The 27,326-nt window shown below is 41.2% G+C and overlaps 1 protein-coding gene across 2 annotated transcripts in view; it reads left to right on the top strand.

Moving 5' to 3' along the window:
- The window catches only part of Sf3b3 (splicing factor 3b subunit 3), a 38,904-nt gene extending 14,500 nt beyond the window's left edge, over nt 1–24,404 (top strand). For both annotated transcript variants that reach the window (XM_038312679.2, XM_038312678.2), the window contains exons 11-26: nt 1,179–1,251; nt 6,864–7,015; nt 7,446–7,601; nt 9,540–9,695; nt 10,481–10,624; nt 12,495–12,617; nt 13,383–13,537; nt 17,622–17,796; nt 18,117–18,322; nt 18,416–18,572; nt 19,999–20,124; nt 20,761–20,973; nt 21,622–21,720; nt 22,734–22,877; nt 23,374–23,478; nt 23,819–24,404. In XM_038312679.2, coding sequence (XP_038168607.1) covers nt 1,179–1,251; nt 6,864–7,015; nt 7,446–7,601; nt 9,540–9,695; nt 10,481–10,624; nt 12,495–12,617; nt 13,383–13,537; nt 17,622–17,796; nt 18,117–18,322; nt 18,416–18,572; nt 19,999–20,124; nt 20,761–20,973; nt 21,622–21,720; nt 22,734–22,877; nt 23,374–23,478; nt 23,819–23,959 — 2,325 coding nt within the window. In that variant the 3' untranslated portion in view covers nt 23,960–24,404. The remainder of the gene's footprint in view (nt 1–1,178; nt 1,252–6,863; nt 7,016–7,445; nt 7,602–9,539; nt 9,696–10,480; nt 10,625–12,494; nt 12,618–13,382; nt 13,538–17,621; nt 17,797–18,116; nt 18,323–18,415; nt 18,573–19,998; nt 20,125–20,760; nt 20,974–21,621; nt 21,721–22,733; nt 22,878–23,373; nt 23,479–23,818) is intronic.
- Nucleotides 24,405–27,326: the final 2,922 nt, after the last annotated feature.

Below are 27,326 nucleotides of genomic sequence, written 5' to 3' on the forward strand. Positions count from 1 at the left end.
AAGTTCTCAATTACTTACTGCTCATTGGCTCCCGGTGAGGATCAGCTGCCCACTAATTCTTTGCACGCAAAAGAAAATTTTGTGTAGTGTAAGATAAAAGACTCCAGAGTTGCTTTTTAATGCCTTGCCTTCTGTCCTTACAATTTTATAAATAGAGCTTTTGTTGTATTTTGAAAATAGTTAAAAATAGTTATTGCTTTCTTCCTTCTTGTATGTCTTTCTTTGACTATAGTTTTATTTGAATAAAAACCAAGTTTTTTGTTAGCTGAGTAGCATATTAGACATAAGTTTTACTGCTGAAGTTTTGTGTGTGGGGGGGGGGTGCGTTTTTGAGGCAGGGTTTTTCTGTCAAACAGTTCTGGCTGTCCTGGAACTCACTCTATAGACCAGGCTGGCCTCAAACTCAGAGAGATCCACCTGTCCTTACCTCCTGAGTGCTGGGATTAAAGTAGCCATCACCACTCGGCACTGATGAAGTTCTTATGTCTTACTGTTCTTGGAAACTTAAAAAGACATTGTCTTGAATTTTCTTGTTCTTCCTAGAAGATGTAGTTACATAGCACAATGCATTAAGCACTCTGTCTATGGGTCACTTAAAAAATATTTAATAAACTTAGAGTGGCTTTACATTAACAGAATTCCAAAGGTGATAAATACAGAGTTCATGTATGATCTGTTGTTGACTGTCCTTGAGGAGCATCACAGTGTAGTCGGAAAAAAAATTGTACCGGTACCGTTTGCTTTCTGTGAGCCACTTGTACAGTGGTTGTCAGCCCATGGGTAAAACAGTATTTTTCCTAGTGTGTGTGTGGCATTTGCATCTGTGAAGAGATTTTTGTCTTGTGGAAGTTAGAGAAAGCAATAAAGTACTGATTTAGATGGTTTCATTTGTTTTCAGTGGTGTTTGTCTTTTTTTTTTTTATAAGTATAGACTTAGCAAATCTAAAGGAAGTGTATAGTTTGGCTGTAAACCTGTACCCTTCTGTATTTTCCATAGCTTTTTGTTGTCTGTCATGGAGATTGCCAGTGCTTCTAGTTTTGGGGTTTTAGGTTTCACAAAGTGGTCCAGTTCTTTACAGCGTGGGGCCTCTAGAGGCCTTCAGGATATTATTACCTAGCATAGTAAGTAGTAGAGTTTCGTGCTTACTGGATCTGTGGCTTGCCTGCTCTCCTTTTAGGTGTCGGAAATGGCTGTTTCTGAGCTCCCTGGTAACCCCAATGCTGTCTGGACAGTACGTCGGCACATTGAAGGTAAGTGTCCCTTTCTTCGTAATCAAGATGGGACGTGGGAACTATTGCTGTGGGAAACTTAGAAACTGCATGCGTAATATGTCTATATCGCTTCATCTATTACCACAGAAACTTCTGGCACAACACCATAGTTTTTGAGGCTTCTTCTGGTCAGGGTACTTTCATTTACTGCTGCTCTTTCTGAAAGTGGATAGAGAGGGTATAGAGTTGCTGTTTATGTTTTAGTTACAGCATAAACATTTCCGATTCATCCAGTTGCTTGTGTGATTTTTGAATTTATAAAGCTCTGGTTTCACCTGTGTAAGAGGTATGTTCTAAAGGAAAAATTGTTTTCTCGTTGTACTTGAATTATGTTTTCATTGTGCTAAAATTACAGTGAAAGTCAAGATTATAAAACATATTAATTGGTTAGTTCTGCTCATACCTAAAAATGTTGAGATTAATTGAGTGGAATCAATTTCAGAGTAGAAAAGGAGTTATGAAGGAGATGGAATCTGAGTTTTTGAATTAAAAATGGTCACCTCAAAACTGAAAGTCTTGAACTTGTATGGTACTCCAACGATAAAAATGTCTTGTGACATTGAATTTCAGTCCCATAACAGAACTCTTGTCTTGTTTCCTGTGGTTCCCTGTAGAGCAGGTTATTGTTCTGAGACCTCATTTTCATCTTTTCTCTCAGGAATGTCGAACTAGTGAGTTCTGGCCAGCAAACAAAGCTTTGGCTGGAAAACAGCTGTAATTCTGCCTGAGGTTTAGATGGGAAATGTGTAGGAGGGAAACTTATTAGAATGTTACTTTTTTGTGTGTGGATTTTGTTCTCATAGTTGGAATCAATTGAAAGGGGAGTGTCATCAGGAAATTGATAGGCTTGTTTTAGCTGAGAAAGTGATTGAATACTTGGTTTGAAGAGATTTCTACATTGAATGTAATTTCTACATAGGGAAACTAGTTGTTGTTGATCTCAATTTTGGTGGATTGTGATAATAAGGTTCTAATAAATGTTACGTAGATCAGTTAAACTAGAAAGATGTTTTGAGAGATCTGCTTTTAAAGGTAGATCTCATTGTATACTCAAGCTAGCCTAGAGCTTGGTGTGTCCCCAGTGGCCTTGTATTCACAGTCCTTTCTCAGCTTCCTGAGTACAGTGATGACAAGCATGTGCCCAGCTTCTAATTTTTAGAGTTTTTGAAACTTTTAGAGCAGATTTAGGTTTGCTGAAGTTACTCCTTGTTTTTATGAAGAAAAGGTAGAAAAATCTCAAGTGTTGACTCTGAAACCAATACATCTAAATAGCAGAAAATTATCTCCTGAATCCTAATTCAATGCTCATTTTGACTAACTCTGGTGGGAGTCTATAGTATTGGTTTCTTGTGTGCTTTCATCTTGTAGTCATCTTTTCAGAGTAATTAACATAGAATTTCTGCCTTAGAACATTTGTCATATAAGAGACTGGAGTAGTTCAGTGGTAATGCACTTGACAAGCATGCATAGGGGTTTGAGGCCAGATCTATACTATAGAACCACCAAAATATTAAAAAAGACAGGTGTGCATCTCCTGTTTGCACTGATGTGAAAGGTACAAGCATGCTGGCAGGAGGGGTTATAGGATGGGAAAGAGGCTTATTTGAAGGTAAAGGAAGGATTGTAGAGAGAGAAATGTTTGCCAACATAAGTTATGGGCAGTTTCTAGTGTGATGGAACTGGTAGTTGAAATTGATGTTCTCTCTTAAATATCAAAACCTAGGAAGCAACTATTTCCTGATCAGTTTTACTTTTTACTGTACTTTGGGGCCATTACCCTCAAAAACATGTTAGGTTTCCTGGTCATTTTCTTTCCAGATATCCCACGTTACTACTGAGTGAGCATCCCTCTATCCACACGTGTTTCCGTCTTCAGGCAAATACTAACCTTGGCTGGTACTTGGTGATGTATACTACCAATACCAAGCCTTTTTTTCTCTTCCACAGGTGGCTGGTGAAGGTGCTGATTATCACAGGTGTGTACCTACTGCTAGGGTCTGCTGTGGGATCTTACAGGGAAAGGGATGACCTGCACAGAGTACTGAGGCTGCCCTAATGGTGTCTCTCAGAGGGAGCTTTGCAGTTGGGTCTCAGTGTGGATCGTAGTGACAGTCACCCATCTGCTTGCTTATGAGCTGGTCTGAGGCATAAATAAGCCTCTCTTCCCCCAGAGTCTGAACAGTACAACTAGTTGGCTTTTATGAAACTGAAAGAATGTATAACTAGCAAAGCACAGCTTCAGTCCCTTTTAGAATTGTCCATTCTAGATGTATTGACTGAAAGAGAAGGACCTCAAGAAGTGTATGATGTGTCACTGTAATCTGAGGCAAGCAGAGCCAGGTGCTCTGAATATCAAATGAGAAGGAAATACAGAAGATAAGTCATCTACATTGTAGCTCTCTCTTGTTACCTTCTGGACAGGACTATTTGCAGAGTAGTTTATCATACGGCAAGAAAAGTAAAGCGTTCCCTCTCTGGACTGCCTGGTAGTGCTCCACAGGGGCAGGGGAGAGAGAGAGAGATTGAGGTATTGGGCATTAAGAGCTGTTTTCTTACCCTAAGAGATTCTTCCCTGAGACAGAAAGAAGTATTTTCGTGTAAGACTCACAACCTCTAGAAAAAGGATTTAATTTTTATAGTTCTTATATTATACCTGAAGCTTGGTTTTTGTTTTTTTTCTGAGTGTTAGCTTTTACCCTATAATCTCCCTAAGAGTAAGAGTAATTAATCTGTTTCAGGACATTGCTGGAGAATGGAAATAGTAGAAGTTATGGTGTGTTTGGTATTTACTGGGAAATGGGTATTTTCAGGAAATCTGCAATTAAAGGAACTTTGAAGCTTTAGGCATTGTTCTCTCGCGTGTTGAGTCATTTAGTCAAAGTGTGACTTTGCTTAAGTTCATTGAACATTTCCTTTATATATGAGTAGTCTGGACTTGTGGTTAAAGGGAAGGTGTAGCCCTGGGCTTCCTTTCTCAACTCCATTCTCTTCATGTGTAAGTCAAAAATTGTATGACTTCTCTTCCAAAAAGACTCCATTTCCCTCTCAGCTAAGGGAAAACCCTGGAAAGTGTGGCCAGTTAAAGCCTTTATGGATTGACTTTAATTTAGTCTTGCACAACTTTCAAGTTACCAAGTTTCAGTAAATAGAAATATGAGATATGGTGCAGTGTTTTTACAAAAATAAGCAGTTTCTTATTACATGTCAGAAATTCCAAGCTGGAATAGAGTTTTAAGGTTGATGATATGTTGAGATTAATTTAGGTCTTTCTCTAAACTATTAGAAATCCACTTAAAGACAACTATATCTTAATTTCCATTTTAAATATTACTTATTATGGTGTATGTGTAGACACAGCGTGCATGTGGAGTGCAGAGGACAACTTTGTGGAGTCAATTCTCTCCATCCTTCTTTATGTGGCTTCTGTGGGTGGAACCTGGATCTCAAAGCTTGTGCAACAAGCACCTTTACCCACTGAGCCATCTCGTCAGGCCTTAAGTAATTTTATAATAGCAAACAGTGCTTTGTATTATGAAGCCATTATATGTGGTGTCTCCAGAGCACTTGACACACGCTAAATTACAACAGTACAATTGTTTTGTTTTGGGGTGGTTTTTTTTTGTGGGTGGGGGCGGTTTCGAGACAGGGTTTCTCAGTAGCTATGGTGCCTGTCCTAGAACTATCTCTTGTAGACCAGGCTGGCCTGAAACTCAGAGATCCTCCTGCCTCTGCCTCCCGAGTGCTGGGATTAAAGGTGTGCACTACCACCGCCCAGCTCAACAGTGCAGTTGTAAAATAGCACCATGTATCTATCTAGTCCAGTACTATTCAAGTTTTGAAAGTTGTATTTGTACTTTGTGAGTTACCACTCTCCTAGTCTAGCCATCAGAACTTGCCTGTTGGGAAAGGTCTTTGGATCTTCCTTTTCAGCCACCCTGTTGCATACATGTATTAACTGGAAGTTTTGTCAAGCAGCACTTAACCCTTACTGTGTGAAGCAGTTTCGTGACATATGATTTCTGTTATAAAATACTGATTACAACTCACCAAACTGTATGTTCTGCTAATGGAGTAGCACTGTGTGCGCTACACCAATAACGTGTCTTTACTTCACCCCTCTTATAAAGAATGCTGATTCTAATCATTCTAATAATAAGTAATTTTGGAATAATACAAACCAAAAATTGTTCTTGGTGTGGGTAGAATAACTAGGTTTGTTCCTTGGCATTGACCTCTGACAAGACTTAGGGCTAGCAGGCTCTATAGCTGCCAGTCTCATTTAGTGCCTTACTCTGTTATTCTGTCCTTTGTTTAGCTGATTTCTGGGTTGTGACAAAAGGTGACAAAAGATTGATGTAACCATACAGATACAGAATGGGGGGATCTTACTGAAAACAATAAATGTGCCTTTATTCAGTATGTAAGCAGTGTTCTAGATTGTGCACATAGGCAACTCAGAAACTTTTATTCTATAGAGTGAATGTATGGGAAATAGATGCCCTTTGACAATGGGATTCTTCAGGGGAAATTATTAAGGTTGCCTTTATATAAAAATCAGATCTTAAGACCTTGAGAAACTCATTAGTATTTGTTTATTCAATACATTATGAAAAACAAATTCTAATAAGATTGCTCTTAACCACTGTGTTAACATTTTTAAACAGTAAAAAACTAGAAAGGTCAAGGACTTGAAAATATCAACATTCTCCCTTCTCCCATTTCCTGCTTAATGGTACTCTTCTCTCATTCCCAGTTCTAGTTCTAGAATAACTAAATATGCTCAAACCTCCAGTAGTCCATTTTAGTCACTAAAGATTATATTCTTGCATTAGCTCCCTTTGGAAGAAGTTAGGGGTGAGGGTCTTTTTAAGGATTTTTGTTTGTCTTTTGAGACAGAGTCTCACTACATAGTTTGACTTCCTTGACCTCAGAGATCGACCTTCCTCTGACTCCGCTAAGTGCCCAGAATTGAGGGGTGTCCCACCACATCTGGCTGGTCTTTCTAGTTCTCATAAAAATATTCGTTAAATGGGTCAGAATTAATGCAGGATTAGCTTAGTTGCCCATCGTGCAGGAAACTCTGGGTTCCATCTCCAACACTTCATAAGTTGGGCATGATGTTATATTCCTGTAATTCCAGTACTCAGGAAAGAATCAGAGGGGTCAGAAGCTCAAGGTCATCTTTAGCTATGTAAGTGAGTTTGAATCCAGCCTAGGCTACACTATCAGTCAACAATTGGCACGTACAGATTTCTCTAGTTTTTGCGTACACACAGCTATTTAAGATTTCCATATACTTTTTAAAAAAAAATTTGTGTTGTCCCCTCTGATATCTTTAGCAAATGCCTAAATATAATTCTAGTTTTCTATGAGAGGAAGACGTTTGTACTCAGTATCTTTGGGCATTTGTTTGTAGGTTGCTAGGGCCCTCAGTCATCTTTTGGACCATCCTATTCTGTGTGTGCATGTGTGTAGTGACTGCACATAGGAGTGTTTTGGAAGGCTTCTGAAACTCTTAGTGTCTCAATTGCCTTTCTAATGCTAGTAAATTTGAGTTCTTTACTAACCACTCCTTTCTTTTCTTTTTCCAGATGAGTTTGATGCCTACATCATTGTATCTTTCGTAAATGCCACACTTGTGCTATCTATCGGGGAGACTGTGGAAGAAGTGACTGACTCTGGGTTCTTGGGAACCACTCCAACCTTGTCTTGCTCCTTGTTAGGAGATGATGCATTGGTTCAGGTGAGCTTGCTTATCTGCTCAGCATGCTGTCGTGTTGCTATGCTGTGGTGTACTTGTATTCATGTCTTCATTCTCACCTTCTGGAAATACCTCAGAGGGTACATAATATTTTATCAACATCAAAAAGTGTACTGAGAATTCCTTTCAGATTTTCACTAAGCAATTTGAAACCTAACATTTTCTATGTTTGCCATTTCTGTTACAAAATCTATTACTGCTATTCTCGTCTTTATCAAGTAGGCTTTGGACTTCTTTGAACTGGTGTGGCAAAGCATGAACTTTAAAAAAAATCTTTAAAAATTAATTTGTCTGGGCTCTACTAACTCTAGTTGATATCTAAATTGTATGATTACAGGTTTGCCAGGCATAAGAATCATTCTGGGTGATAATCAAATTGCTAGTTAGATTTTGTTCTTTGACTGACTTCTAGGTGTATCCAGATGGCATTCGACACATAAGAGCAGATAAGAGAGTCAATGAGTGGAAGACTCCTGGCAAGAAAACAATCGTGAAATGTGCAGTGAACCAGCGGCAAGTGGTGATTGCCCTGACTGGAGGAGAACTTGTCTATTTCGAGATGGATCCCGTATGTTATTTATTTTTTTGTTGTTGACCATGTGTTATCTTATGGTTTTTGGAGTGAGATTCTGAAGCTTGGTAATATTGTTATCAGTATATATAATATTGGGTATTGGGAATGAGCGTGTTCATAAGACAGTCTGGCCCTTTTTTAAAGATTTATTATTATGTATATGTAATTGTACCTGTATGACTTTATGTGCACCATATATATAGGGAAATAGTGTTAAATCTCCTCCTGAAACTTGAGTTATAAGCCACCATGTGGGTGTTGGGAACCACACTTGGTTTTGCCAAGAACAGTAAACAGCTAACTCTTGAGGTCTCTCTCTCAGCCCCAATCTGGCCTCTTTTTTTGTTTTGTTTTGTTTTGTTTTTAAAGCAGGGTCTCTTTGTAGCCTTGGCTGGCCTGGAACTTGCTCTGTAGACCAGGCTGGCCTTAAACTTAGAAATCTACCTGTCTCTGCCTCCTGAGTGCTGGGATTAAAGGCATGCACCACCATTGCTTGACTATCTGACTTTTTTTTTTTTTTTTTTTTTTAAAGATTTATACTGTATACAGTGTTCTGCCTGCAGGCCAGAAGAGGGCGACAGATCTCATTACAGATGGTTGTAAACCATCAATCATGTGGTTGCTGGGAATTGAATTTAGGACCTCTGGAAGAGCAGCCAATGCTCTTATCCTCTGAGCCATCTCTCCGGCCCAATCTGGCCCTTTCTAAAGAACTAAAATTAGTAAATCTCATTCAGATTAGAGTTATGTGAAGTCCTCTTTTGACAGTGAAATACTTGTTTCTTTTTTTGTACCTTACCCTCACCCTGTAGAACAGACTGGCCCCAAACTTGGAGATCTGCCCATCCCTACTTCCTGAATACTGGGAATAAAGCTGTGTGCCATTATTATCTGGCCTACCTTCATTTTTTAATGAATATTTGGCAAAGATTTATTTTCTCTTTGTCTTTTAATTATGTGAGTACTCTTTCTGTATTTCCAACATTATGTCAAAAGAGGGCATCAGACCCCACTGTAGATGGCTGTGAGCTGCCATGTAACCACATGAGAATAGAACTCAGGATCTCTGGAAGAACAGCCAGTGCTCTTGACTGATGAACCATCTCTCTCCAGCCCCCAGTTTTTGTTTTTGTTTGTTGGTTGTTGTTGTTTGCTTTTTAATATGGGTTCTGATGTAGGATTCTAGGCTGGTGTCAAACTCACGGCAATCCTAAGAAATTCTTCTGTCTCCGCTTCCTAAATTCTGGGATTACACTTATGAGTCATTGTGCCTGCCTTTTGCCATTTTATATGAAAATTTATCCAGAATTTACCTTACTCTTCAAAAATCTCTACTAGAGTTGAGATTTGGTTTTGACCATGTTTCTGGTGTTTTTTGGCAAAAGGGTTTTGTTTTTGAGGTGATCTCACATAGACTAAATTGACCTTGTACCCTTGGCCCGCCCTCTTGTCTCCATGTGCTGGGATTATAGTCTTATACTACAAGAGCTGGCTTCATACAGGGTTCTCATGAAGTTTTATATTTCTGTTTCCTGGTCTAAGTTAGTTTATATTTGTGCCACATCCTGCTTTTTGTCAAAGATATTTTTATTTTTTTCCCCCTCTGAGATATTAACATGTTAGACATTAACCTGTGAAGTTGATTATGGGACCTGACATGGTGAAATTCTTGGGCATTGGGAGATGTGAGACAGGTGCTAGTAATGCAGCTCAGTTGGTAGATCCCCAACCCTGCGTAAACTGGGTGTGATTGCAGTACTCAGCGGCGCCTAAAGTTCAAGTTCATCTTTGGCTACATAGCTAGTATAAGCTACATGAAACTCTTTCAAAAGCAAAAAGTGGTGGGGGAGGGCTTAACAACCCATCATCTTCCTTTCGTAGGCACAGAGTTTTGAGGTGGATTATAGCACTTATTGTTTTCCTTCCTCATAGTCAGGACAGTTGAATGAGTACACAGAGCGGAAGGAGATGTCAGCAGATGTGGTGTGCATGAGTCTGGCCAACGTACCTCCAGGAGAACAGCGGTCTCGATTCTTGGCTGTGGGATTGGTGGACAACACTGTCAGAATCATATCCCTTGACCCGTCAGTGAGTGGAGCCTAAGTACCTGATCCCTAAATTTGGAACTGTTTCTTCCCCTCCACCCTCTTAATTTTTCTGTTTCTGAGGTCCAACAATAATCTGATCTCTCAGTCATACTTTGACAAGCTCTATAAATTGCTGCTGTTTTTGATTATCAAAACACACCTCAGGAGTCTTTGTTGTAGTTTAAAGATATTGACTTGACAAAAAAAAATATTGACTTGAGACTGTTAAATCTTTTTGGCATACGACTTGAATTACTTTTGCAGTGTATTCTCCATTTTATCTATATTACAAATGTTTTGCTTGCATATCTGTATGTGCACCAGAAGGTGTCCGATCACCTGAAATGGATAATTTTGAGCCACCATGTAGATTCTGGGAGCTCGGGTCTTCTGGGAGAGCAACAAATTCTTTTAACTACTGGAGCAATCTCTACAGCCTTTGTAGTTTAAAAACCCCACAACTGTTTGTTAAAAAGGAGATTTACTTGTTCTATAGCCTTACATTATTTTCAGGGAGATATTCTTTGTTTACTTTGACTGTTGCCCACTTTGACAAAAATAAATAGGAGTTCCCAAAGCTTATTTTGAGATTTAGATTTAATGACTCTCTACTGCGTTAGCTTATTTTAGGGGTTTTCTTTGCCCTCAAGAAAGATCCTATTTCAGTTCTAATAATCTGTGGGTATGTTCTTTTCCAAAATTGATTATTTCTTAATGGTTTTTTTGTTTGTTTGTTTGTTTGTTTGATTGATTGATGGATTGATATTTTTCCTTCTCCTTTCACAGGACTGTTTACAGCCTCTGAGTATGCAGGCTCTCCCAGCCCAGCCTGAGTCTCTGTGTATTGTGGAAATGGGTGGGACCGAGAAACAAGATGAGCTGGGTGAGAGGGGCTCTATTGGCTTCCTATACCTGAACATTGGATTGCAGGTAAGAGGTCCAGGGACTCATACTGATGTCTGGCCTTCTGTAGCTACCATCTATATTTCTATCCAGTACAGGCATTTTTTCTTTGCCTTTCGTTCCAGATAGCCACTTTGTGAAGGTCATTTTATAGTGCTGTCATAGGTTGATTTTTCTTAGTTATGTAGAGCATACTAGGTGGGGACTGGAGAAGTGGCTCAGAGGTTAAGAGCACTGGCTGTTCTTCCAGAGGTCCTGAGTGTTCAGTTCCCAGCAACCACATGGTGGCTCACAACCATCTGTAATGAGATCTGGTGCCCTCTTCTGGCATTCAGGCAGAACATTATACACATAGTACATAATTTTTTTTTTTATTAAACATATTACGCCTGGAAATAGTATGCACAAAAGAGTCTTCGTATCTGGTAAAAATACCTTGTGGTTGATGCCCTGGCGAGTCCTTAGTAGTCATGGTGTAGTTTCCACAGTACTCTAGCCTTTTGAAATGAATTGCCTCACAGCTCATAATTGACCACATTCGCTCTAGTGAAGCCCTGGGTGTCCCAGTAGTCAAGGCAACTGAGCTTGTCATTGCACTTTGGGAAGCAGAAGCCTAGCATAAGATAGTAGCAGTGCTCTCATTATGTATTTCTTTAATCAGCATTGACATAGAGACATCATTTAGATGAGGTTTTCTGCTTTTTAAATTTTACTTTCTCATTTAGAAATGCTTAGGAATGAGACACAAATTAAACTAATATAATGAGCCTTTATTCCCCCCCCCTTCTTAGAGTATTTTAAAGTAAATCCAGGGTAATAAATCATTCCACCTATATCTAGTAATGTTACCACCATAGTGTTTTGCTTTAAGTAACAGTTTCTGAATATCTGAAACTTTGTGCATGTTATAATTTCCTCCTGAAAATTTATGGTTAGTGCAGACCATAGAAGTTGGCGGATGGTGGAACATGATTTTGATTCCGGGGGTAGGGAGGGCAGGCCAGAGGCAGGTAGATCTGAGTTCCAGGATAAGCCAGGGCTGTTGCATGGATATTTTCAAAAACAAACAAAAGAAGTTGATGACATTTGTTCCTGACTTTTTTGGGTAAGGGAAATAGTAGTTAAAGTGCTGCTGCTCGCTCGGTGTTCCTTCCCATTAGGGAGTACACGATGTCTGGAAATGTATGTAATCAAGTTTCTGTAAGACAAAATGAGGTTTATTCCTTTGCTCTAAACATAGTTATACAGTAGAGGGATAAAGGCTCTCTCACACCACTACCCCTTCTTCAGTCACTAATTTTACAGATAAGGAGTTAGGGTCATAACAGTCATCCTAGTTGAGTCTGAAGTAGGGATTTTGTTGGTTGTGGGTGTTTATTCTTGTTTTTGTGGGGAGCCGGGGAAGTATCCTTCTTCTTCAAACTGCTGTCTTGTCTTTTTTGTTTGTTTGCTTTGTTTTTTATAGAGGTTACCCATAAAGTTAGTCTATTTGAGCCCGCTATTGCTACCTTCTTGCACAACTAGGTTCTGTTTGTATTATAAACATTTTTACTTCAGCCTTGAATCAGTTATCTCTAAGAACCTTGTTCCATCTGGGGGAAATGCTACTTAAAGATACCATAGTAAATCTCATTTTTTTTTGCTATGGGTCTGTTTTTAAATCATAAAAAATAATTTTCTATGTACAGTATGCATGTATGCATATATATATAATAATAAGAATTTGTACTTAGATGCTTAGTAACTATGAGAGAATGAATGAATTGCTGATTGTTGGGGTATTGTGATTTGTTTTCTGTTTCACCAACAAGTTAGAATCCTAAGTAGCCAAGGGGAAATTTCATAGTTAAAGTTTCCATCATGAGAAGGCTTTACCTGTTCATATCTTTTTGATTAGAATGGTGTGCTGCTGAGAACTGTCCTAGACCCTGTCACTGGGGACCTGTCTGACACTCGAACTAGGTATCTGGGGTCCCGTCCTGTGAAACTCTTCCGAGTCCGAATGCAAGGACAGGAGGCTGTAAGTAATAAAAAGACATTTGATATTGGTGCCACTGTGAACTTTTTGACTTGTTCCCTTTGTACGTGGTTTTCCTGTATATACGGAATCCCGGGTTCTTTTGAGGAGGGATGTAGAAACAGGGTTTCTCTGTGTATTCCTGGCTGTACCAGAACTAGCTCTGTAGATCAGACTGTCCTAGAACTCAGAAGTCCATCTGCCTCTGCCTCCTGAATGCTTACATTAAAAGGCATGCACCATCACTACCTGGCTGTCCTGGGTTCTTTACCTACAGTTTTCTGAGAAGTAGTTCATGGCATGGCACTGTGACATTTGAGGTTATAGAAAATTTCAGTATTGATTCTTTGAATCTTTTCTTTAGGCTGTGCTACCAGGAATGGAAAAAGCTAGAAACCTTGCGTTTATGGCAGGATTATAGTGTTACTTATTGTGACTCTCTACCTAATAGGAAAGAGAGCCTAGTCTTTGTAGTTCAGAATTAATGTTGCTGGTTGCTATGCTAGTTCTCAAAGATACCTTATTTAATTCTACAGCTATCCAGCCTTGTAATAATCTCTCATTTATGTTTCAGAGAATCGCGATTAATGTAGCTTGATCTTGTTTTTTCTATACAACAAGCCTTATGGTGTCTCTTCTTTGGGCTCCCTTTGCTTAAAAGTGCCTTTGTGGATTTCTAAAATTAGAGACCGAAGTTGAGGTTATGTGTTTGGTCAATCTTCTGTGTTTGAGCTTTTCCCGGTATGATTAGAGCTCTTTCCTCCCCAGGTTTTGGCCATGTCTAGTCGCTCATGGTTGAGCTACTCTTACCAGTCCCGTTTCCATCTCACCCCTCTATCTTACGAGACCCTGGAGTTTGCATCCGGCTTCGCCTCTGAACAGTGTCCTGAAGGAATTGTTGCCATTTCCACCAACACCTTGAGGTGAGAAAATCCTTACTTTGGGGCAATGCAGGAAGCCTTTCTGCGAAGGCCTCAGCCTGTGGTTCTGCCGGAGTTGGAGTTTGTTCAGCAATGGCTAAGAGCCACCTCTTTCCTGGGAGAGGGTGTTGCAGTTGAAATTTGGTTTGGCTCAGTATTTCAGACCTAAGAGCCAAGTTTCAGTGCTTGGCGTTTCGCTTCTGTTTAGACTTTTTTGGAGCCAAGTTTTAAAACTTATTACAATATAGTCTTATACTTTAAGATTCCTGTTTCCTGATGAAATGGCTGTGTCACTGGATTAGTTTAGAGCAAGTGTTAAATCTCTTTTAACTCTTACTGTGTTTTCATCTACAGAATTATCTTCATTTTAATTTGCTGTGTAGCTCTGGTTGTCCTGGAACTAGCTCTGTAGAACAGACTGGTCTGGAATCTAGAGATCCACCTGCTTCTGCCTCCTGAGAGCTGGGATTAAAGGTGTGCGCCACCACTGTCCAGCAGAAATACAATTTTGAAAGAGTGAAATTAAACTGTGTGTGGTCGTTCATGTTACCTCTAATCCCAGTTCTGTGAGGAGGGTAAGAGGTCAGAAATTGAGGGTCATCCTCAGGCACATGAAGTTCAAGGCCAGCCAGGCATGGTGATGGATCAAAGAAAAAAGAACTGAGAGTGGCGTGGTGACTCCTCAAAGTTCATAGTAGTCAAGAAGATAGAATTACTGTTTCGCCTCATTCTTGCAAACTCTTACTTTATGTCTTTAGTTCTAGTTGTCTTTATAGGTGTGCAGTGGTTTTAAAAGACTGGTGTTTTCCTAATATCTAGTGATGTTTTGATTTCTTTGTTTTTTGTGTTTTTGGTTGGTTGGTTGGTTTTTTGTTTGTTTTTGAGATGGGGTTTCAGTCCTGTCTGTTTTGGTCTTTACTTTGTAGACCAGGTTGGCCTTGAACTCACAGAGATCCACCTACCTCTGCCTCCTGCAGGAGTGCTGGGATTGAAAGCATATTCCACCACCCACCTGGCTCAATATTTTTAAGTGTTCATTGACTATTCTTCAGAGTGATGTCTGTTCAGATCCATTGCCCATTTTTTAAAAATATTTATTATGTATACAATATTCTGTCTGTGTGTATGCCTGCAGGCCAGAAGAGGGCACCAGACCCCATTACAGATGGTTGTGAGCCACTGTGTGGTTGCTGGGAATTGAACTCAGGACCTTTGGAAGAGCAGGCAATGCTCTTAACCTCTGAGCCATCTCTCCAGCCCCCCATTGCCCATTTTTTAAACTAGATAGTTGGGTATTTTTGTTTCCTCTCATTCGTGTGTGTGTGTGTGTGTGCGTGTGTACGTGTGTATTAAACCAAATTATATGTCAGTTGGTTTTCCATTACTTAACTGGGGCAAGTAACTTAGGAATGGTTTATCTGTGCTCATAATTTGGAGGTTCTGTTCCATGATTGTTTCATTGTTCTTACTGCTTTCGACAGGTAGTGAGCAACCTATTAAGGTGGAAATATATGATGGGGCAAAACAATAATTCAGTGAATAAAGTCAGGAAATGAACTAGGGCATGCAGCAAACCCCTTTGAAAGCATACCCTCAAGACTTCCCACAGGCCCCATGTCATAAAGGTTACCTTGCCTCCCACTATCATTGCTGGGGCATTAAGCCTATAACACATGGACGTTTTGGGAGACATTCAAGCAGCAAATTCTAAAGAGTTCTTTATATATTCCAAATTCAGGTTTCTATCAGATAGTTTGAGTCTTCTATTTTATGAGTTATTTTATTTTAGAAGATGTCTCACTATGTTCAGGCCTGAACCTTATTTGCCACCAAGACTGACCAAAGTATAGTTTTAAGTAACCCTGAATGCCCTGGCTCACTCGCGTGCTCGCGCTCTCTCTCTCTCTCTCTCTCTCTCTCTCTCTCTCTCTCTCTCTCTCTCTCTCTCTCCCTCTCCCTCTCTCTCGCTCACTCGCTCGCTCTCGATATATAGATATATATTTTTTTAATTTAACTTTATTTTATGTGCGTTGGTATGAAGGTGTCAGATCCCCTGGAACTGGAGTTACAGACAGTTGTTAGCTGTCGTGTGAGTGCTGGGAATTGAGGAATTGAACTTGGGTCCTCTGGAAGAGCAGTTAGTGCTCTTAACCACTGAGCCATCTCTCCAGCCCATATCCTGGCTTTTTTATTTTTAAAATAAATGTCTTTTCTAAGCATATAAGTACTCTCTGACTGGCCATTTATGTTAGTTTATATATCTTAATATATTTGAGTCCATGTATAGGCTAGTAGTGCATGAATATATTATTTCTCTTAGTCACATAATAAGCATACTGTATATATTGCTTTATAACATGCTTTTCTCATTTAATAATATATCTTAGTAATTACTCGATATTGTGAAGTTCTGTTACATAGATGTACCATAGTTCATTGATCTAGTATTTTCTTGTGCTTTTGTTTTGTGATCGTTAAAGGGTGAGCAGTGAAGAAATCAGCAAGAAGTTTTGTGAAGTCCTTTTTTCTTCCACCCTTTACCTTTATTTGCTGAGCCATCTTACCTGCTTGATTTTTACTTTAAATGTATTTTTATTCATAATTATTTTGTAGTGGTATATACAGCACTCATGGAGGTCAGAGGGCAACCCTTTGGAGTTGGAGTCAGTTTTCTCCCCCTCCTTTCATGGTTTTTAGGGATTGAACTCAGGTTTCTCAAGCTTGTACACCCAGAACCTTAGCCTAGGGGGCTGGAAAGATAGTTCAGTAGTTCAGAGCACTGGCTGCTCTCTGCCAGAGGCACTGGGGTCAATTCCCAGCAAATGGCAGCTCACAACAATCTATAACTCCAGTTCCGGGGGACCTGACACCCTCATAGAGACATGTAGGCAAAACACCAATACTCATAGAATAAAAACAAATCTTTATAAAAAGGGATCCTAACTTGCTGGAGCCATCTCTTGATACTGGTGTTATGTTTTTAACAGTGCTGCAGTGAAAATCCTGGTGACTGTGTCAGTCTGACTGTGTGTAGAATGAATTTTTGGCTATGTTACTAGAGCAGCATGTTTTATTTGCCACCTTAGAGAATTAAACTTGCCAGTCTTTATACCATTTTCTTAAAAACTAGGATCTTTTTTCTAATTTGTAAGCCTTTCTCAGATTAGAAGCTTAATTTATAGTTGGCAACATATCTCTTTCTAGCTTGCAGAATTTTATTTGTAATATTTGTATATTATCACTCATCCACTTGGGTGTCTGTATCTTATTGGAAAGAATGTGTAGGTCTTGGTGCTTGTTCATTCTTGCATTTGTCAAGGATTTCCAGGAGCCGGGGTGGTTCTTGTTCAGAAGAGCATCCATCTTATTTTATGAAACATGATAAGTAAGGTACTCAATCACAAGGAGAAACCGCATGTGGCAAAAACTTGTTCGGCTGTTGTGATTCATTATGCTTCTGTGGAAAAACATGTTTTTGCCACGTGCAGCTTGTTCTTGTGTTTGAACACCTTACTCATGTGGCTCTAAATTAATTGTCTGAGTCTCTGAATAAAATTGACTATTGCATGAGAGCTTAGTCCCCACTTTCAAAAGGGCTGAGCATTCTCCACATTACTTTTCAAGACAGGATCTCTCATTGAAATGAATTTGCTAGTTGGCTAAACTGGCTGCTCTCAAGCCCCAGAGATCCTCCTGTCTCTTTTTCCTTAGCACAGGTATTAATAGGGCCCTGCGTTTTAGATGGGTTTTGGGATGCATCATTCTGGTCCTCGGGGTTACATACAAACACTTTACCAACTGAACCTTCTTGGCCCATGAACTTTATACTGTTTTATTAACTATGGAATGAAAAATTTGACAATTTTAATATATTTTCAGTGGTGAAAAATTGCAGTGAAAAGTTGGGATGTGTTGCCAAAGAGAGACCTTTCTGATTTTGTCGTTTAAGCTTAGAGAGCTGTCATCTCATGTTGCCTAATGTCATTGTTAGAGACTCCACAATTGTTTGTTGTGGCTGGTCAAGGTTCGTCTCATCAGTTGCTAGGCTGAGTGAGTGACTTTTTTACTCCCTTGTCTATTACTGTAGGATTTTGGCATTGGAGAAACTTGGTGCTGTCTTCAATCAAGTAGCCTTTCCACTGCAGTACACACCCAGGAAATTTGTCATTCACCCTGAGAGTAACAACCTTATCATCATTGAGACAGACCACAATGCCTACACTGAGGCTACAAAAGCTCAGAGAAAGCAGCAGATGGCAGAGGTAATTACTCTGACCTCCAGAGGTAGTTTTTAAAATGAAATTGTTAAAAAAGTTGAAATTTAAAACATTTATAATTATCTTCCTTCCTGCGCCCCCAGCCCGCCCCAGCACACACACACACCTTGGAGACAGGGTCTCAGACCATAACTCTGGTTCACTGGGAACTCTGGGTGATTCTGCTCCCCAAGTGCTGAGATTATTTGTACGCATCACACATAGCTGTCTCAACGATCTTGAGCCTCTGTTTGGGGATCTGGTTGGAGGTGAGAGACTTTCTTACTGCTTCTCATTTCTTACCTCTTCTTGTTTTTTGCGTTTAGGAAATGGTGGAAGCAGCAGGAGAGGATGAGCGGGAGCTGGCTGCAGAAATGGCAGCAGCATTCCTCAACGAAAACCTCCCTGAATCTATTTTTGGAGCTCCTAAGGCTGGCAACGGGCAGTGGGCCTCTGTGATTCGTGTGATGAACCCTATCCAGGGGAATACGCTAGACCTTGTCCAGCTGGAACAGAATGAGGCTGCCTTCAGGTAGGATGTGAGATTATCTGGGTGTTGGTAGTGTGATTGAGGGTTCTTGGGGTTTTTACTAAGCCTGCCTTTTCCTTCTTTGCCTATTCGTAGTGTGGCAGTATGTAGGTTCTCCAACACTGGTGAAGACTGGTATGTGCTAGTGGGTGTGGCCAAGGATTTGATATTGAGCCCTCGCTCTGTGGCAGGGGGCTTTGTCTATACATACAAGCTTGTGAACAATGGGGAAAAGTTGGAGTTTTTACACAAGGTAAGAACCAGCTTGAATTTTTTTTTTTTTTTTTTTTTTTTTTTTTTCTCTTGGGTCTTACATTTATTGGATTCTCCCATTTTGTGCTAAACTTCTGGGTCAGGTCTTTGGTTTGTGGGTGGGGGGTTGGATGTTTTCTTGTTTTGAGACAGTCTCACTTTGTGAGACTTAACCTCATAAAGATCTTCCTACCTCTGCCTTCTGAGTGCTGGGATTACAACACCATGCCAAACTGAGTTGAATCTTTTGGACAGTAGCTTGTTGACTAATTCATCTTTGGGAAGCATGTGGAATATACCAGGACCTTCATGCTTGAGTGGTGTTCCTGTGCCTGGCGCAGGAAGCCTGGCTTCTCACCACCTACAGTTGTGAGAAACACAGTGAATTGGCCCCTTGTTTACTGTGTTACTAAGCAGGCAGCAATCCATGTCTAGAATTCATCATCAGCTAAAGAATTAACAGGTTCAGGGAAGTTACTCTTTAATAGAACAGTTTTAGTTTGGGAGAACAATAAGCGTTCTGTACATGATGCTGGTTAATTACTGCACAATGTGAATACATTTAATGCCACTGAAATATATTCTCTAAAATGTAATTTTTTGCTATTTATCTTTTACTACAATCTTAATAGTATTTTATTTTCTGTCATCTATTTAACAGTATCTGAATCTGATGCTTCCTCTAGGGAATATAAAATACCACGCTCCTTTATGTTAAATATCTGTCTTAAAACTAAGGTGTCACTTTTCAGTAGCATTCTCATCCCTCCACAAACCTCAGTTGCTTCTTCAAGCTTGACTTTGCTGTTAGTCATGCTGTTAGCAAACAAACTAGTACAGGCTTCTGAGCAGCACTCACCAGACAATGAGTGTGCCTTACTTGCGGCAGCTCTTGCTGGGTAAAATGTAGTGTGTGGGACCTTTTGTTGGGAGCAGTGAGACCCCGGATCTTGAATTTCTTGTAATCCCCTGATCTGAGTGCCTACAGCTGCTCTAAGCACGAGACCTCAGGAGTTCCTGATGGCAGGAGAGTGGTTTCTGGTGGGTTTGGCTGTGGCGTGGCTATCTCTATATAATCTGCCTCTGAACACAATAAAGGGGGCACTCTTGGGGAATTCAAGGATGACCCGTGTCGTTGTCTCTCTGTCTGTGTGTGTCTGTATTTTAACCTCCTGCCCCTTGCCCGAATCTCACGAACTGGGTGCCAGTACACTGAACGCAGACATGGGGGCACATTTCTGCTCAAATGTACTGTTTTGTGGGAACTGCTGCCTGGTCCGACTTATTTGTATGGTGAGCAAAGTGACACTTGCTGTCTGTCTTCTTGATGGACGCTTATAGAAATAGTTCTGTGTCAAGGGTCGGGTGAGTGTATTGTTGGCTGTGTGTTCTCTGAACGCTGCCATGACGTTCTTCTCCTTTCGTAGACTCCAGTGGAAGAGGTTCCTGCTGCCATTGCCCCATTCCAGGGCAGGGTGTTGATTGGTGTGGGGAAGCTTTTACGAGTCTATGATCTGGGGAAAAAGAAGTTACTTCGAAAGTGTGAAAATAAGGTAAATGCACTGTTGTGGGCAGGATGATGGCACCAGTCCTTAAAATCATTATTTCATTAGGAGTATCTTGGAAAAAAGACAGTAGATGATCTCATTTCTTGACTCCTCCAAACAGAATTGGATTTCTGGGACCAACCTAGTGGGAGGAGAGAGCTGATTCCTGAAGGTCATCCTGTGACTTCCACATGTGCATATGCATGTGCACATACACATTTTTTTTTTTTTTTTTTTTTCGAGACAGGGTTTCCCTGTAGTTTCTAGAGCCTGTCCTGGAGCTAGCTCTTGTAGACCAGGCTGGCCTCGAACTCAGAGATCCGCCTGCCTCTGCTTCCCGAGTGCTGGGATTAAAGGCGTGCGCCACCACCGCCCGGCACAATTTAACATTTTTAAAGCCACGCCAGGACTAGGGATTGTAATCGAGTGGTAGAGCACATGCCTAGTGTGTGTATGGCCCTATGTTTAAACCCCAGGACCCTATTCCCACCACCACCCCAAACCTTCTGGGTACTTACTATAGACTGTTATTTAATGTTTGCAGACTGTATATTGTAGTTGGAGAAACCTGGATTTTTAGGTTCTGGATTATAGATTCTGAATTCAAGGATTATACAAATTGCCATCTTTGTTTTTCCCTAGCATATTGCCAATTACATATCTGGGATCCAGACTATTGGGCACAGGGTAATTGTGTCTGATGTTCAAGAAAGTTTCATCTGGGTTCGCTACAAGCGTAACGAGAACCAGCTCATTATCTTTGCTGATGACACCTACCCCAGATGGGTCACTACCGCCAGCCTTCTCGACTATGACACGGTGGCTGGGGCAGACAAGTTTGGCAACATTTGTGTGGTGAGTTGGTATTGGTTCTTTGGTGACCATGACATGTGGGAAAGCTGGCTTAGTTTGTGGTGTGTTTAAACAAAGGAGCAAAGGTTATAGTCTCTAATTCAGAAAATTAAGTATAGGTATAAAATTCAGTCCTATTCCAGTCCTACCCTTAAGAAAGTCTTTATGTTCAACCTGTCCTACCTCTCTGGGAAACCTTAGGCTCTGGTTCACCTTCATTCTCTCCTCAGGACCTGGTTCAGTAATGATGAATTCAAGCAAGGTGCAGTGCCACACACCTTTGGTCCAATAAGCAAAAGACAAAGGCAGGCAGATGCCTGTGGTTTTGAGACCAGCCAAGGCCTGGATAGTAAGACATTGTCTCATAAACAAAGATGAGTTTAGTTTTAACTAAGTTTATTTATTTTTTTATCTTTTGCCTAGCTCCTGATATGTGGTTTTCAGCCGGCTTGATTTCTTACACATTTTGTGGTCTGTTTTTGCTCTTAGCAGTGTTGAACCCTTGTTTGTGCCTTGTTCTCTGTGGCTTCTCAGTACTAAGCAGCAGAAGACAGGCTCTGTCTAGGTTGTTTGCTAAAGACCCAGGGCAAACGTGCTGGTGAGCTGGGTAAGCTTGCACAGGACCCAGTCTAAGATGGTATCCCTTTTTAGGTGAGGCTTCCACCTAACACCAACGATGAGGTTGATGAAGATCCCACTGGAAACAAAGCCCTGTGGGACCGGGGCTTGCTCAATGGGGCTTCACAGAAGGTAAGATTGCAGAAATAGCCCAAGAGAAAGCACACCCAATACCTTTTCTGTGGTCCTTCATCCGTAATGTATGGATATTGCAGTTTTCATAAGGTGATCATATCACCATCCCATCTTTATAAACAAGATTTTCTTTTTCTTTTCTTGTTATGGTTGTTGTTGGGACCTGTCCTGTAACTCAGTCTGTAGACCAGGTTGACCTTGAACTCAGAGATCCTCCCTTTTCTGCCTCCAGAGTACTGGTATTAAAGCCGTGTACGACTACTGCCTAGCAATAAACAAAATTTTCTATTTAGGATTTATTTTTATTATTTTTAATTGTGTGTGTGTTGTAGGTATGTGCACATGAATGCAGGTGGCTGTGGAGGCCAGAGGAGTCATGGGGATGGAACTAGAGTTTATAAGTATTTGTGAGCCACCTGATATGGGTGCTGGGAGTCAATCTCCAGTCCTGGAAGTGCAGTGCATGCTCTTAACCACTGATCCCTTTTTTAGCCCTAGCATGTATATCTTTAATGAAAATCTTGATTTATTTAAAAAAACAAAACAAAAAGTTCTATTTATCCTAGCACCTGGGTCATTGAGGACCTTGGGCGGGGGTTAAACCTAAAATAATGGTGGTTTGATGATTTTCTTTCTTTTCTTCTTTGGAAAGAATCCCAGTGTCCAATTACCCCGAAGTGTGCTGTATAACACAACCCACCTGTACTTGTCTAAAAAGGCTTTTAGGTGGTAATTGATGGCTGTAAATTATCTGAACTTTGTGCTTTTGGAACACAAAGCTTTAAGTGATGAAAAAATTTTAAAGCATCTTTAGATTTGTTTGGGGTTTTAAAGGCTGGCAAATGGTGCTAAGGTGTGGCTTAGTTGGTAGAGTGTTTGCCTGGCATTCATGCCTGAGGCCCACAGTTCCATCTCTAGCACTACAAGGGGAGAGATGTGACATGCCTGGAGGCTCTTGGGAATACCGAGCAGAATTGGGGAGGGGTTACCAAACTGTTTCTGATTTGCAGGCAGAGGTCATCATGAACTATCATGTCGGTGAGACGGTGCTGTCATTGCAGAAGACCACACTGATTCCTGGAGGCTCAGAATCACTGGTCTATACCACGTTGTCTGGAGGGATTGGCATCCTTGTCCCTTTCACATCTCATGAGGTTGAGTTCCCACACTGCCTTTGCCTATTCTTCTCAGGTTGTTTCCTGGTGTTGAATCTGCCTAGGATAGTAAGCCGCTACTTATAAGTAGTGTTCTGGAAATTGTATGAGGAGGCAGTTAAAGTGCCTGGGAAATAGAATCTTGAGTTCTCTGAGGAAGGTCCTCTATGCTGTGATGTAGGTACAGGGATATATTCTGAGCCCAAAGCCTCAAAGCATCAGTCCAAAGACCAGGAGCAATGAACTAAGATCGATGTCTCATGGGATGTGTTTGCCTGGCAAGAGTAAATGACTTGGAATTGGGCATGGTGGCACATAATGCCAACACTCAGTAGGCCACTGTCCAGATGATTTCAAGTTGAAGGCCAGACTGGACTGTGTAGTGAGACCCTGGCTTTTGGAAGTTCGATGTCCTGTCTGTACTTTGTTGTGGAAAGCATAGTCCAGCAGTTGAAATCACTTCTTTCTCAGAGATAGATTCTGTTTCTTCCTTTAGGACCATGACTTCTTCCAGCATGTTGAGATGCACCTGCGGTCTGAGCATCCCCCTCTTTGTGGACGGGACCACCTCAGCTTTCGTTCTTATTATTTCCCTGTTAAGGTAAGTTGGAAAGGGAATCCTAAGCCCATTCACTGACCTTTTCTGTTGGCCTCTATTTTTTTTTAAATCAGGTAGTTAGTTCTAGCTCAGTGTAGTGGTGCATCCTATAATTCCAGCATTGGATCATGAATTCTGAACTAAACTGGGGTATTTATATAACCAATCTTTGAAAATCAGTTGGGTTATACTCGGTGGGATATTGTAGTCAGAGACAAAGCTGCACTGGGTTTTGCCAGTCTGAACAATGGCTACTCGGGTGTGAATATGAGTATTTTCCTAGTATGTGCCTTTTTCTTTGGACAACTTAATTTTGTCCTCCTCTGACTCTTCCATGTCATAGAATGTGATTGATGGAGATCTTTGTGAGCAGTTCAACTCCATGGAGCCCAACAAGCAAAAGAATGTCTCTGAAGAGCTGGACCGAACCCCACCTGAAGTGTCCAAGAAGCTTGAGGATATTCGGACCCGTTATGCTTTCTGAGCCCATCTTCATCTGGGGGCTTGTCAGATCGCCTCTCTTTGTTCCCATCACTACTGTCTGGCTTCTGCCGCATGGCAGGGGAAAGGTGATGTGATAATTAAGACTGCAATGTTAAAGCCAATAGCTCTGCACCCTCAGCTCCTCCTTTGGAACAACTGGTTCTCCTTATAGTTGGCACTGAGGTCCGCTCCTCGACATAATGTGCGGCCCTATGCTTCAGGGTAGAACACAGTATTCCTTATTCCCAAAGCCATCCCTAAATTCTGGCTCTTGTCTACTTTTGTACACACTCTTAATTTTCATTGTTTTCCTGTAAATACAGTTTTATACAATGTTGCTTTGTGAGATGGAGGGAGGCAAGCTAAGGTGCAGCCATGCTGGTTGCAATGTGGCTTAGTTCTGCCCTCTGAACCCTCCCGGATATATAAAACTAATTTTTAAGGTGGCCAGCATCAGTGTGTCTTTTTCTGGGGAATGAGAATTCAAGAGAAAAGTTTGAGCCCAAGTTGGAGCAATAACTAAATGTTCTAGGTACCTATGTGGCCATCTTGGTTCTTAATGGTTTCTTAAGCCTGTTTTTGTTCTTTGCTATAGAGATAAAACGTGAGCTCACCAACCATGTGAGCATAGCCCCTCTTACTCTTGGATATTGTAAAGGGGTGCTGTCCCTTCCCCTCAGATCTTTGCTATTCTGAAATCTTAAATTTGGCGTGCATGATTCCCAGATGAGGAGTCTGACTTCATAGTGCTTGCTTAAGTGGCTCCCGAAATTTTGAGTCTGGTGATTAGGTGTCACTGACGAACTCACATACTAACCTACCCCTGGAGACAACCATATGGGCCCTACATAGAGACACATGGATGACTTGGGGGAGAATGTTTCTGCAGCACATATCTTGGCCTTGAGGAATGGGTACATTAGGAAGGACTACCTACTGCCATCCTTTGGCTCCAAGTAACCTAGTTTCAGAACTTTTCAAGCCATAATTGGAAATTCCTCTAACCGGCCAACTTTATGGAAAGCCCTAATCTTTTTGTTTTGTTTTGTTTTGATGTGTTTTTTTTGTTTTGTTTTGTTTTTTGTTTTTTTGTTTTGGTTTGGTTTGGTTTGGTTTGGTTTGGTTTGGTTTGGTTTTTTGAGACAGGGTTTCTCTGTGTAGCTTTGGTGCCTGTCCTGGAACTAGCTGTTGTAGACCAGAGCTGGCCTTGAACTCACAGAGACCTGCCTGCCTCTGCCTCCCAAGTGTGTGCACCACCACTGCCCAGCTGGAAAGCCCTAATCTTTAAGGCAGGTCTTTAGCACATTGAATCTGGAGATACCCAAACTCACTGCTGGTCTCGGTGTATAATAAAATTAAAGTTGAATTCTCCACTCAGCCACCCAAATTGACTGAACTTTTCTGCATCTCATCTGGGTAAGGATCGTGACTGAGAGTGGCTACACATAACTTAATTTTTGAGATAGGGTATCACTCTAGTGTTGTCTGCCTCAGAACACAGTAAGCGAGTCAGGCTGGCCTGCTTCTGCCCTTCAAGTGCTGGAGTTGCAGATGTGGACTGGTTCCCAGCTTTGTAGGGTAGAGTGGGTTTCTGATACCTACTGGGTCTGGCATTAGAAATCTCAGTTTTGCTGGGCCCTGGTGACACACGCCTTTAATCCCAGCACTTGGGAGGTAGAGGCAGATGAATTGCCGAGTTCAAGGACAGCTAGGGGATACACAAACCCTGTCTTAAAAAATAAAGTACCCCTGTTTAAAACTTTAATAAGCATGTAGCAAATGGGTATGGCTGAATTATTTAAGGATACCACCATGGCCAGCTCAGTGGATTGAGCAAGTAGGTAAATGGGGAATTGAAAAGAGGGGTTCATGTAGGTTTGCTCTTACCCTCTAAATCCTCTGCTACTGGGATCTGAGAGTGGACGCAGTGCTGCTCAGCTGCCTCTGCTTTTCCCTGACCTCAGGGCAGGGGCTTTGCAGATGTTGCTTCCTTTGGAAGATGTCTTGCCAAGAATAGCATTCCTGTGGGGAAGGGGTTCGAGTTGGACTGTGCCTGGAATGTTGCTGTTTTTGGTTTGTGTAGATGTATTGCTTGCAGGACAGCTGCTAGGGCTGGGAATGTACTCCAGGCTTGCTGCCTCACAGGGAGAGGGCGGGTGTCCAGGATGCTGGGTGCTCTCAACTCAGCCTTTTTTGAGAGCCGGAAATGCTGAGGTATTTTTTCATCTACCCAGCTTTCAGTATCTGTTAATTCCTTAATTCTGTTTTTCTATTCAAAGTAGAAATGCCATGTTTGCATGAGTCATCCACTTGTTCATTTACATATGAAATACTGTACATGTGTACGTTTTAAGTTTATTCATGCTTTAATCTCTTGAAAGCTTATCCACAAAATACTTTTGGAGAGCAGATAGCTAGAATGGGCACATGGCAGAGACTCTGAGCACTTAAGCTTGGCTGTTGGTTTTCTGGGGACCTGAGTTCTAGTGAACTGAAGCAACAGTATTAGCTGGTTGTCAGTTTGAACCAGCACAAGCCAGAGCTGTTTCTTGGAACGCTTGAAAAGCCTGCATTGGAAATGTTGGCCACTGAGAGTAATGAGCACCAGTTCTATCCTGGGTCTGTTCTACCACCAGGTTGGAGGAGAGTGTCGGTGTCCTGACAGCCTCCCACTGAGGATGGAGCAGAGTGAGGAAGCATGGGACGTTGAGTCTCAGAACTTAAGGGCCAAGTCTAATTTCCTCAGGTCAAAAAGGCACAGCTTGGGAACTTTTAGGAAAAATCAGGAAATCCTGCATCTAAAAATTGAGGCAGGGTAGGCAGCCAGTAAGAAACCTGTCATTCAGACCCAGGACTTGTCTACATAGACTGCTGGTATCCACTCAAGAACCTTGCTTTTGACTATTTGAGTTTGGTGCAAGTCACCTAGACCTCACTAGCTATGATTGGCACTTGTTCAAAGCAAAACAGCAAGTACTAGTTTGAAGTTGGAAGTTACAGTTTCAGGAAAGAGGTTCACTTTGAGGTTGCTGAAGGGCAACTCCACCCAGACAGTCAGAATCCAGAGAGCCTGCCTCTTTCTGGCCCCTGTCTGGATCTCATTTGCAAAACACACAGACTCACCCAGCAGACCCCTTCTATGAGCAAAAATGTTGAAATTAGAGGTTTTGTTGGTTTCTGTTTTTACGTTTTACTATTTTATGGCACATACTGGCAAGTGCATGGTATGTGTAGGTGTGTGCATTCAGGGAACGACTGGTAAAAGTAATCTGTCTACCACGTGGAACCTTCAGGTCAAACTTAGATTGTCAGGCTTGGCAACAGGTGCTTTACTGGCTGAACCGTCTTGCCAGCTCAAGAGTTGCTTT

The sequence above is a fragment of the Arvicola amphibius genome, chromosome 15 (genome assembly GCF_903992535.2).
Source record: "Arvicola amphibius chromosome 15, mArvAmp1.2, whole genome shotgun sequence".
Taxonomy (NCBI): domain Eukaryota; kingdom Metazoa; phylum Chordata; class Mammalia; order Rodentia; family Cricetidae; genus Arvicola; species Arvicola amphibius.